This window comes from Pseudochaenichthys georgianus, chromosome 5, assembly GCF_902827115.2.
Source record: "Pseudochaenichthys georgianus chromosome 5, fPseGeo1.2, whole genome shotgun sequence".
Classification (NCBI taxonomy): Eukaryota; Metazoa; Chordata; class Actinopteri; order Perciformes; family Channichthyidae; genus Pseudochaenichthys; species Pseudochaenichthys georgianus.
The window spans coordinates 22,074,508-22,087,552 of NC_047507.1; the positions used below are offsets into that span (position 1 = coordinate 22,074,508).

The window sequence follows — 13,045 nt, forward strand, 5'->3', positions numbered from 1 at the left end:
CTTGTACTTTACTTGAGTATTTCTATGTTATGCTACTTCTACTACAGTTCAGAGGTAAATTGTGTATTTTTACTCCACTACAATTATGTAATACCTTTAGTTACTTTAGACATTTGGATTAATGATGTGAAATATAATGAAGTCTTAATATACTACCCTGCAGTATACAAAGTCATTCAAACTAGCTGCACCTTTACCAGCTTTGAGAAGACTTTGATGATCAATCATTATAAAACACATCATATATTATATTATTCTGAAATTGACCAATCTGCAAAATGATTACTTTTACTTTTGGTACTTTAACTATATTTTGATGATAATACTTTTCTACTTTTACTTGAGTCACATTTTGAATGCAGGATGTTTAGTAAAAGTAGACACTTTTTAGTGTTTTTTACACAAATGACTCAGCCTCTACTCCAGATCATGACATGTGCCAGGTAGTATACGATTGATGATTGTAATTTTGCTTTGTCCGTTATAAATGCTTTGACACTATTTAAACATGATTAAACAAGCACACTCCACCCACATGTCAAACCTAAGGCTAAATCACCAGAAAACGTTATCATGAGTCATGTATAATCAATCAGCGCGTCAAAGGCAATATGTGGAAGAAACACAGTCATACAGTAGGTTCCTTAAATACTGAAATTACTTAGGCATGTTTGTTGGACAGGAATATCCTGTGCTGATGTTGTAATTTGGTGGTTTCTCATAGTCACCGATAAAACTAGTGGTGGTGAAATGTTGGCTAACTCAACAGTCTGTATCCAACCATGGATTGTTTATTACAAAATGTAATTGATTCCATACAAGACATACAAGGCATAAACATACATTTTATATGGATATTGTGAAGTAAATATAGCCTGGAATGTTGGCAATGCACGTAAATGCATTATAGGAAACACATTTCAAACTTGATTTGTTCCTTAATGACAGCTATTTATATCAGGAGGAGAAACATCTGGCAAATTTGAGCTCACAGAGTTTAGAATCTCAGCGTTGACCTCCAGGTCCAAAGGCAGGAAACAGGTGAGGCAGCCCTGGTGAGCAGCATGTGGTAGGCCTGTCGAAACTGTCTGTTCATGACGGCATAAAGCACGGGGTTGATACAGCTATTGAGCCAGGTGAGGTTTGCACAGAACATGTGCAGTACTTGAGGGGCGCGGTTCTGTTTGTCAGCTATGTTGAGCAACAGGAAGGGGACAAAGCAGAAGACGAAACACAAAAACACAGTAAAGCACATGCGTGTCACCCGCTTAAATTCATCAGCATCTCCTGAAGTTGCTGAGTTGGAGGAGGGTGCTGCATTGGCGGGAGCAGGTCTGGTTGAAGGGGATGTTTTGACAGTATCAAGGGGTTGCCTAGTTACTGATGGATCTTGAGCCGTCACTTGGGTAGATTTGGAAGGTTTTTCACAGGTGATCTCATCTGTATTTTGAGTTAGATCCGCCTGGCTGCTCATCTCACAGCTACATGTCTTTGCCATGCCACTTTCTACACCACTGTCATCGGTCCCTTGTGTCGAAGAAGCTGGTTTCTTCCTGGAGGATCTGCGGCTGAATCTGTAGCGAAGCAACGCTTGAGACGCAATCCTGACACGTCTGTAAATAAGGAAGTAGAAAACACCTACAAAGCCCAGCCCAATGAAAAAGTAAAAAAAGAGCAAGATGGTACTGTAGGGACGACCCCTGGTGCGATGGAAACTGCATGTGCACACCTCTGGCACAAATACGTAAACAGGCCAGAGTGGGCCAAAGCTGGCCAAACCCAGTGCCCACGTTGAGATCAGTAGTAAAATAAGACCACGGCTAGAGAAGACACGCTCAAACAAAGCCCTTTTTGCCACCAGAAGATATCGGCTCACAGCAACTAGGCAGAGGGTGATAATGGATACAGAGTTGGAGAGGAAGAGGAGCAGGCCGAAGATGCTGCACCAGAGCTCACCACTGCGCCATCTGAGGTGTAGATAGGAGTCGACTGATATGGGCTGCAGTATGGTGCAGTATAGGAGATCAGCTACAGCCAGGTTGAGGATGAGCACGTTGAAGCGAGTCCTCAGACGTGGGTCTAGAGCAAAGGCCAGAATGGTCATCAGGTTCCCCACCGTACCAACGAGGGTCACCGCACATCCCCACAGCACGGCAAAGTACCGGTAGCCCACGACTGAAGGACTGTAGCAGGAGAAGAGGTCCTCCTCTGTTTGGTTTGTGTAGTTCATCAGCATTCTGTCAACCAACAAGAATCAGGATACAGGTAATGCTTTTGTGTAGTGTGCCTACGGAAAGTTACACCCAAACAGAAACCAAGTTGTCCCCACCCCTCTTTGAAAGAACAAAAAGGAACTCACAGGTCGTTACTGTGGTTCACCACAAACCTTTGTTTGCAATCCTCATTATGGTTATTACTGAGCAAAACAATTATATTTTCAAAGTTTGTTTTCTGCAGTTTTAGGATAATAGAACTAATTTAATTTACGACTGCTGTGGTTTACTGACCTAAAATCAATGGTAGATCAGTAATACTCAGTTATTTTAGTTAAGTGAAAATAGCATTACCACAATGAAGAATTACTGCATTTAAATGTTGTAAAAGTCCTGCATTTATTGTAGAATCATAATATGATATATTATTGGATTGGAATCATTGATGCACTAATGTTTAATTACTTTAATGATGCAGCTGGGAAGCTTATATTCAAGTGTATTGTAATTATATGATATACTGCTCATATAATATGATTATAGGTGATTTATAATGTGTATCAATAAGCTGAATCTGCAAAGTTACAAGTTATTAAAACTGTCAAATAAATGCAGTGAAGTGTTTCTCTCTGGTATTAAGTCAAAGTATAAAATAGCCCTTAATGAATGTATAAATAATAAACAATACAATAATACAATGGTCCTGCACTTAACAGTTGCTCAAAAGCCCCGTCATTATTTGATATATATTATTATCCTCTTAGCCTATGTTCAAATCACTGCGGTCAATTCTGCACATAACTCAAATAATATAACATACCATACAAAAAGCAAGAATTAACAACTTTGATAAAACAAACAATAACAAATATTTTAAGATATTTGAAATAGATGTATTAAAAATATATAGTGTAAAGCCTCTTATTATAACATATCATTATACAGGTCTTACCTTAAAGCAGAAGATGTGGCCAGTCTTCTAATTGTGTGTGTGTCATTCTCTGCTGTAATCTGTGGCTCTGAATGTCAGGCTTCCTGCTGGTGTTACATTTTATGTGCATCCTCTGTGTTGCCTAATAACCATCTACCCTCTATTGCACGGTACGAGGTAAGGTTTTTCCAGTTCATAGCTATAGTGGGGAAGAGAAAGTTTGCATATTTGCTAAACATCATTTTCATCAGAATGGATTAACCATACTGCATCTAAGTCACTTAAACCTAGGGACTGTATATTCAAATATATATATATATATGGAAAGTACTTATTGTCTGCAATTGCAATGATAAATTAGTGATGGACATATGAGACTACAAAGGCTTTAATACACAATTTGACAATTTCTCTGATTCACATAGACGTTTATGTCAATCAGTGGTGGACCAATCTATACCGAACCAAGTGTGAAAATCTAGTCATACGGCAAATACCAAACAAGTACTTTAATGTCAGTGACTTTTTCCTTTTAAGCCATAACAACAGAACTCAGGTTTTGCTATAATGCTGCCTCTCAGTTGTATTGAGGTGACAGTGTGTTTTTGTGATGGCTTGATGTGATAAACACAATGTTTGGCGTAGTTGATATTGTATTAATAAACCTTTACACCACTCATATCCTATAATTAACCTGCAATTCTCCCCACCAAGTGGAAGTAATGCACCCAATACGGTTTCCTTAACTGTTAATATAGAAGTTAAGACATCTTAAGAGCCACAGTATGGTTAGGGGTTTCCAAAATGAATTGTGATTGTGCACATCAGTAATGTAGACTCCAATTCTTGCAACTTGTTTAAGAATAATACAAGAAACATAACTTCAACATCCAGGAGTTTTGGATGACAGCGATGTTGAGAAACAGGAAGGGGTAAAAACAGAACACAAAACAAACAGGAAAATGCTTAAACATGTGTCACACATTTTATTTTGCTTCTCATCCCCTAAGTCTGAGTAAACCAACAGGTTTGCGATGGTGGGAGCAGGTGTTGTTCAAGGTGTTGTTTGAACAATATCAGGGTAAATTTGGAGGGTTCTTCAGAGGCTATATCTTGTGCTGAAGAAGCTGCTTTCTTTCTTTAGCCCACGAAACACTTTAGCAGGAGAAGAGGTCAACCTCTTTTTGGTTTGTGTGGTTCATTAGCATTTTGTTAATCAACAAGAGTCAGAATATAGGTTAGCTTCTTTGTAGTGTGCTTACGGAAAGTTAAACTCAGACAGAATCACAGCCCATTTTTTAGTGTTCCAGGTGAAAGCAAGCTCAGGTTGTCGCAATAGTTTACCACTTCCTTTCGAACAGACATCTCTCTCTGAAAGAAACCTTTGTTTTCAATCCTCATTATGTCTTTTTTGTAAGTTCTGGCATAGCTCAAGAATAGCTTTTTACATTAATCGCACAAAATGTAACTGCACGATAACATATTTTAGGTGTTACCAATTGTGTCAGTTCACATACATATTAGTAATCTCCTAATACTTTGTGTAAATGATAAACAAGAATAAAGGTATGTTGGGTCAGAAGGGCATCAGAAGCTCCAAGGGGCTCCAAGGGGCCCCAACTTCACCCGTTCCCACATTTCGAACAAGAGTAGATAAAGGGAACAATTTCAAAAATTCCACAAGCTTTGATACTTGCTGTACTTTTGTGTGAAAATGACCACGGCTGGGTTAATAAACAATCAATATATTTACAAATGATACTGTTGGTAAGATCTAATGTTTTGCACTTTGGCGCTCTGACAGTTTCATGATCATCAAATGTAATTTATATTACAACTGTTGTTCGGCAAAAACATATATATTTCGTACTGTATGTCAAAAGTGACTTGAAATAAGTAGTATTCGATTATCACATTACTAAACTACTTGTACAACCAAATACATTTGTGATTTATTGTTATTGTCATATCTCATTACATTTGAAAAACAGCAAATAATTCAAACAAATCAACATTGCTTACAATGGTAAACTCAGTTTATTGATTTGATATATAATTTAGTTTAGTTAACAACAAGTTAACAATTAGGAAGCCCCAACATGTACCTTTTTCATAGGTTTTCAATCATCTACACTATATGTTTTAATACACTTGTCCTAAATAACAATTCATACATTTGAAGACAATAGTCTTTTTATTGCAGTTAACAAGAAAAGTTAGCAGGAGTGCTTAAAGTATTGCTACTGTTTCCTAAAACGTCCCTCTAATGTTTCACAAACCATCATGATAGTTTCACAGGGATAGATCGGGCTCATGTAGGGTCGGAGCACACAAGGCCGAGCAGAAAAACGAACAATGTTAACCCACTACAAGCCTATAATACTACCCAAAATGTTGTGTTGTACAACTACTCAGCTGTGTATGTGGCCCTTTTCCGTCTGTAACATATACTGTATCTGGTGTCCTTCAGCCCCCTTGTTTTGGTGAAAATGTTGTAATTAAATGTGCATATATTGCAAAGACCTGCTACTAAAGTTATTCATCAACCATGTTCCTCCTTTGCTCACAGTGTTGAAACGATCTGATTGAGACACTTAAACCTTTCTGTGATGCGTAGTGTGGTGAAAAAAACATATTGTCATTTTGTATGAATTTCAGCTGTTTACATTGAGAACTTTCAACACGTATGTGCTTTGTTGGACTTTATGCACATGGTTGTCAGTGGCCATTTAGGGAGAACATGGAGAATCATCTGGATAGACCGTTACATTGTTGCCTTCACTAAAGAAACTAATAGCATAGGTTTACCTTCTTTTCTCCAAACTTACTGCATTTCACACTGACACTGACATCTGCATATTGCACATGTTTACTACAACTACGCTTCCCAAAATGTAAATGGGGTTGACATACACATCAGTACAGTTTTAAGACATAATGTAAATTCTTCCCTTTTTCTGTTCCTCTTTTACTTCCTGTTTCTGTCCTTAAGAGGTTAATATACACCACCTGGGACAGCTATGAAAATGTAGATGTACAATACAGACAAATGTTTACCAGTAACTGCAGCAACAATATGGAAATGATTGGTACCTTTTTGTCTTAACAGGCCACAAAAACAGAACTCTACAGTGGTATATTCCACTATACTGTGACAGCTACTTTATGATACCAGCTAACATCAGACGCAATGACTATATCTAACCCAGCGGCCATGTTTCTGACAACAATGATGCTTTGGATATGTGATGAATTCTTGCAAAGCTTAAAGTGAAAAACATAGGAGAGGTAGGGTTTTGAGACGGATACAGTGGATCATATGTTAGATGAAGATAATGATTTGGTTGCAGATTATCCAGACTCTACTTGATGATTGGCAGATAGATGAAGGAAACTGGGGAGGATGGAAACATACAGACTCATGTCTGTGGTTCTCCCTGTTAACGTAACAGCAGCCGTCTGCAACCGCAGAATGCAACATTAAGAGTCATATTTATGTCCGCTGTTTTTATTCTATTGAAACAGCAGCTGCAGCCACAGCAGCTGATTGGCTCTTGATGACACAGGGTTGCAGGCCTCCACTTCACAGTGTGCTTCTTCCTCATTCTACCCCGTTCTCTCACCGTCAGTAAGGAGTGAACAGGATTGGCCCATGCGTGGTGCGCATGGGGCCAGGGGCGGGTCTCAGCAGGCTGAGGGGGGTTCCCTGTAAGAGGTGGTGGTGGGGATGGAGGGGGTGGTGGTGGGAGGTTGGACAAGGGGGACGTAGTGCCAGCTGATTGGAGGAGACTGCGGCTGCCATCGCTGCAGCCAAAGCCAGGGGATTTGGTAAAAGTCCAGCCCCCATTGATTTTGGAAGTTCCTTAAAAAAAGTAATGAAAAAAAGGACATTTATTGAGGCATGCAATCATTTCCATAACCTCTAAATGATAGTGTTTTATGGTGCGGAATTGATAAATATGGAATATGTGAGAAAGATCATCTGAGTTCTTACCATAAAGTCAGTGCGCTTCTTGTGCCGACTGAGAAGGGGATTGGGTTTCCCTGCAATTCCATCCCGATGCCTTCGGCTAGATATATGCTGAAACAAAATGAAAAGAATGATAAATATAATTGTATTTATTGGGATTGCTAGTGCCATTATAACCACCGTGGTTAACCACTATTCCCTGTGTTTTAGTTTTTTATATTTCTGTTGTAAATTATTGTCTTTTATTGTGATTGTAGTAATGTGTTTTTATTACATGTACAGCACTTTGGCTCGACCAAAAATCGCTTTTAAATGTGCTTTAAACAAAACTTGATTTGATTTGATTTGACCGTGTGGGTTTTTCTCACTTGTTTGAGCTGCAGTTCTGAGTTGACTCTGACATTGCAGATCTCACAGTGGAAGGTGCGTTCCTGAGTGTCGGGGTCAGAAGACAGCTCCCCCCCCTGCTCTGGGCTGAGTTTAGGGCCCAGACGTGGGTATGCTTTAATGGGCCCCAGTCCACTGCGAGCCTCCAGAATGGTTTTGTGTTTGGTACCTTGAAACAATAAAAAAACGGTTTAATCTACAATGGCAATTAAGGGGCGTAACTTTGTAATGCATACACTGAAAACTAAGGCTATTTCAAAGTTAACGTTGACGACTAGACATTAAAGTGCAAAAAAGGAATGACATTTAGGAAAACTACATCAAGTGATATGACAGAGCTCTCCAGAACATCGACTAAAGGACCTTGTCATGACATTGTTTGCTCAAGCTGTCAATGTTATAAAATATATCCACTCCAGGTATGAGGGTTTTCCTGTTATTGCATTTGCTGCCTGTGACAATATATACTGTAGTGTAGGTGGTAGGAGGTCAAGTTTTTATGACCACCTATCCAACCATTTAGATCATGCAGTTTTGAACCTATCATTCTCTCCACTAAGTGGTGCTAATGCACCTGGTTGAGCTTTTAGGACTTAAAATGCAGAATACAGGAATTCAGGGTTTCTGAAGTTTGTTCTAAAAGTGAATAATACTTAATGCTGTTGTTTGTCGGGATTAATATGCCAATAGCATGTTTGGCATACTCAGTGATGTGATGTTCTTGTGAACATGTTCACTCCTACCTTTGTTATGTGCCTCCAGTTGTGAGAGGGAATTCACAGCAACTTTGCACAGGGAACAGTAGAGAAGCTTCTTGGCTTTCTCTTCCTCTGATTCTCCTGAAGAAGGGCTGGGTGCTGGAGACGGGATGTCGGAAAGACCAGCCGCTGCTGGTTCTACTGGGGGGGTGCTGAGGAGCGCGGTGGGGGAGGGAGGGGAGGGTAAAAGTGTGCTGACAGAAGGCAAGAAGGGACACTCTGCATCTGAGCTCAGTGTGGGTGTTGGAAGGCAGATAGGTGTCAAAGGTGAATTGTTAAAGTTGGGACAGGATAGGATGTCATCTGTAAAAAGCACAATGTTTTCTGATTAGTCAACTATTTGTCCAAAGTCAGCCATATCATTAAGTTCAACCCAAATTGTCAAGATATAAAAGTATGAAAACAACAACTTTACAAAAGATTTGCATATTTTCTTATTATAAACTTGGGCCTGGCAAAAATTACATATGATAATCTGTTATATTTCAAGGCAATCAAATCTTGATTAAATCTTATTTGAAGATATTGTGATACGTAAATACCTTGTGTATATCAATAATAACAAGCATATACTAACTCGTATTTCTCAGGACATATGATGCAAAATATTTTTGAGGAATATAATATGTGACCTGCTCTATCGAAATCAGCCGCATTGACCCGAAGACACATTTTGAGTTGTATACACTGCTGGAAAGAGGATATTCCTAGCTTTATAATGATATCAGGATTGTTGTTGTACTCCAAATATTAAGCGAAATATGTCACATTATATAATGACCGAGTCCTCATTTTGAGAAAAAGGCCTTTAAAGTTTCCTCTTCTCTGGAATCCATCAATCTGATTGATTATTAGCGGAGCAAATGATCAAAGTAGTACGGAGGGAAGATATTTTCGTTTGGATTACTGGTCTGGGGGAAGCTCGCAAGTGTGTGTGTGTATACGTGTGTGTGTGTTTGTGTAATTTTGCGTTTGTGTGTATTGTGTTTGTTTCCCGGGGAAAAAACCCTCACGAGAAACACCGGCTGTTGTTATGCCTGCTGTGACGTTAGATTACTCCGTTCTCCGCTTGTAATTATGCCGTCACAAGCTTCAAAGCTGTACTTATTATCTGAATTTGCCGAAACAAGTTTAATATTCTGAAATCCAAGACTTTGTTTAATTGAAATCGGATGAAAACAAACTGTAATGGACCCTGCCGTGTTATCTATGATTACTATACGCCTTACATTCATAATGTCAGCCGGAGGGAGGGGGGGCGGCGCTGCGGAAGAGCAGATTGCGAATGAGAGGTGCCTGTCATCTTCCCTTTACAAGCTTCAAACATGTATTCATCGTGTGATTTTGGAAATACAAGTTTCATATTCTAAAAGCCAAGACTTTGTTTATTTAAAATCAAACAAAACACCCGAACCCCGAAAAAATAGTTTTTTACGCAAATCCACGTTTATTTTGAAATGAGCCGTTGCGACTTCCGACTGATTTCGATAGAGCGGGTCACATATGTGTTGCTTTCTGTATGTTACCTAATGTAGTTATTTCCCGGAGAACATGCTATATCATGTAGATAGTTTTTGAGATATGAAACTAGCTATATTGGGAAAAAAGATTTTGGCCATTTTACCCATCCCTATTAGAAAGCAGGGCATCAACACTAATCTCTGCTTAGTTTCTATCCTATTACTTCACACAACAGCTGTGCATCTGTGCCATTTAGAGACAGATTTGAATGTGTGTGTGCGTGTGTGTTTGTGTGTAACTTCATATGTCACAGGTGATGCTCACCCTGCTTATTAGGATCAGGCTCAGGGCTAGATGGTGACATGCCTGGTGGGGAGGGAGATGCAGGGGGAGGGTGCTGCTTGTCGCCATCTTGGAAACGAGATGTTTTGGATGTTTCAATCCCCTTCACCCTCCGAGCATGGCGGTTCCCCTTGTAGTGGGCCTCTGCCTGGCTCTGGTGGAAAAACAAGACATATCTGAGGTAAAATGAAATCCTGGATTTAATTTGGCATGACTTGATTCATGAAAATGTATCTTCCTCCCTTTTTTCTTTGACACTATGACCTTCAGTTAGAGAGTCATTGAGGTCAATAAAGAGAACCACACTCCAAGTGAGTTCTGTTCCATTAGTAACACTGGTATTAAACATTTGACTTTTTTGTTGCCTTTGACCTTAATAGTTACATTGTTGTGCCATAATTAGTTGTTTGTCTGTTTATTAGTAATTAATCATAACCTTTTCAATTTAATGGATAAACATGGGCTTGATAGTTTTCTATTACCAAAGAGCCTCATCAATACAGGCAAATGTAACACCAGTTAAACCTTTAATATGTAAGTCCAATATATATATTTTTTAAACAAGTGAACAAAGCAGAAAGCAGCTACAGTAGATGCAAGAGCTATCCAGTGATGCAAGTGTGGATGTGTTGATAAAGTAGCAGGAAGTTATTTTTGGTTTGATACGAGGGGTGCTCAGGAGACTTCAGTGGACTTGCATTAAAGAAAATATTACTGAACAAACCCATGTCTTTTTTGTCCCGTGGATACTCCAATAAATCCTCACAAATTACGGCAATCTGCGTTTTCTGTGTTATATTATATATGGGAGGCTGTGGCACAGTGGGTAGTGTGTTGGTGTTGGGATCAGGGGAGCACATGCAGGTTCAAACCCCACTGCAGTCAGCATGTCGTTGTGTCCCTGGGCAAGACACTTCACCCCAAATTGCTCCTGTGGGGATTGCCCACAGTATTGAGTATGTATCGTCTAACAAGTAACATGTAATGTAATGTAATATTAACTGGCTGTGGAGACGATGGTTTGCGGGTCTGATGTGCTGATGAGGTTGTCAGGGAAGATTAGCCTCTAGAATATTCTTGTCTTTCAACACTACTGGTGTAATCACTGTAAAAAGGGAGACAATCAAGAAGTGTTGTTATCTGGATGTTTGCCTGCTGGTCCATGTAAATTGCACAACCTGATCTCACCAGAATGCGTGACTCCACCACGACTCCTTAACACCACAATGCGTGGTGGAGTCACGAACTTTGTTACATTTGCGTGTCGGCACCACGCAAACAACCCCAATGTAAAGTGAATGAGGCTCCTTTGTCGTGGTGCACACACGCATTTCTACAACGTGCATTGTGTGTAATGCAACTGTTATTTTTATTAAATTAGTTTGTTTTTAAGGAAGGCCAGAGCTTCAGCTGTGTCAACTAGATTGTTCCCTTCAGTTAACGTTATTTAAAAGATAATGATCATGTCCCCTGTATTGTATTACGAGCGTCCATTCCCATTGGATAACGGAGCATTTTACACCCGGAAGTAAGTAGCCTATTCTCCTTACTGTCGATTGATTTTACAGTGATATCTGCACTACTCATCGACTAAAAAACACCAAATTGTCCTTGTTAATTACACAACATTGATTGGTTTGAATTGTGTACAATGCTTTTGTATTTTCCCCCTTCGATTCGGAGAAACAAATATATTTTCGGAGTTTTTGGACGGCAGAAGACACTACACTACCCAGAATCCTCAGCTATCGTTTGGGACTACACCATGTGCTTAGCTTGACAAACCCCGTGATCAGTCCTCAACCTCTGTGATTGGATGCGCGACGTTTACACAGAGCGTCCAAAAGGACTTTGAAATGGAATGAAACCCATCGACGGCACACTATTCAAAACAGGAATCGAACGTGTCCTACCCCCCCCCCCCCCTTAGGTCACAGACTCCTGTGACAGTGCTACGCAATAAAACAGATGCACAGAAAAAATAGTGAAATTGTGCAATAAGAGTCTATATACAAGTGATTGGAATATGATATATTAGATAAATAATTTCTAAGTAGCAGCCAGATGAATGTTATTTCTAAGTTCAGGTGTTTAATAGTCTTCTGGCCTGTGGGATGAAGCTGTCTCTGTGTCTGGTGGTTTTAGTCCGAATGCTGTGGTACCGCCTGCCAGACTGCAGCAGACAGAACCGTTTGTGGCTGGGGTGATGGTGGTCTTTTATAATCCTGAGGGCTTTCTTTAAGGTTAACCTGGTATTTTTAATCCACTACATTTATTTTAGTTACTTTACAGATTTGGATTAATGATGTGAAATATAAACAACCCTTAAATCAGACTTTAGTTACACCTGAATGAAATTCAGTGAAGGTGATTGTCAAGTGCCAACAATCAGGCGAGATATTTGATAGTTGGTTGCTTGAGAAGACTAAATATTTATCTGCAGATCCGTTTAAAGCACATTCATTACTCGTTATTCTCTAATAGTTCATTAAAGACTGTATATAATTGCTATTTTGCACATCCCTTTCAAGATTTCAAGATTTTCTAAGGTTTATTGACATATCATACACACAACAGTGTAGTTATGCAATGAATGAACAACTTGGGTCACAGGTTCATCAACAGTGCATTACAAGACATCTATCAATGTGTGTATACTTCCACCATTACACTGTCGTATTCTGCACATTTCTTTAAATAAAGCCTTATTAGTTAGCACATCCTCCTATCAGGCACTAAACTGTTTTACTCTAGATATCATTTGAGTATCTTCTTGATATTTTCTATTCTATATTTATATAATTGACCTTCTACTTTCCCACTATTTTGTATGTACTCTTAATATTTGAATGTTTTCATAAAATATAACACATTCAAAAGTGCGTTACAAAAATGAAAGACATTAAGAAAAAGGCATTTTAAACAGTCATTAAAAAGCAACACAATCTTCCTGCATTGCAATTACTCTAAACGTGTAATAACG

General features: G+C 39.1%; 2 protein-coding genes across 3 annotated transcripts in view; both read right to left on the bottom strand.

The window, feature by feature from the left end:
- Positions 1 to 769: 769 nt before the first annotated feature.
- On the bottom strand, positions 770 to 3,232 carry gpr84 (G protein-coupled receptor 84). The gene is made up of 2 exons (XM_034084168.2): positions 3,166 to 3,232; positions 770 to 2,237 (listed from the first exon to the last, which is right to left on the bottom strand). The coding sequence occupies exon 2, from the start codon at positions 2,234 to 2,236 to the stop codon at positions 998 to 1,000; it is 1,239 nt and encodes a 412-aa protein (XP_033940059.1). The 5' UTR covers position 2,237; positions 3,166 to 3,232; the 3' UTR covers positions 770 to 997.
- Positions 3,233 to 5,181: 1,949 nt separating this feature from the next.
- Positions 5,182 to 13,045, bottom strand: part of LOC117447427 (zinc finger protein 385A-like) — a 35,396-nt gene continuing 27,532 nt past the window's right edge. For both annotated transcript variants that reach the window (XM_071203141.1, XM_034084166.1), the window contains exons 4-8: positions 10,045 to 10,216; positions 8,245 to 8,562; positions 7,483 to 7,670; positions 7,139 to 7,225; positions 5,182 to 7,006 (exon numbers count right to left, since the gene is read on the bottom strand). In XM_071203141.1, coding sequence (XP_071059242.1) covers positions 6,770 to 7,006; positions 7,139 to 7,225; positions 7,483 to 7,670; positions 8,245 to 8,562; positions 10,045 to 10,216 — 1,002 coding nt within the window. In that variant the 3' untranslated portion in view covers positions 5,182 to 6,769. The remainder of the gene's footprint in view (positions 7,007 to 7,138; positions 7,226 to 7,482; positions 7,671 to 8,244; positions 8,563 to 10,044; positions 10,217 to 13,045) is intronic.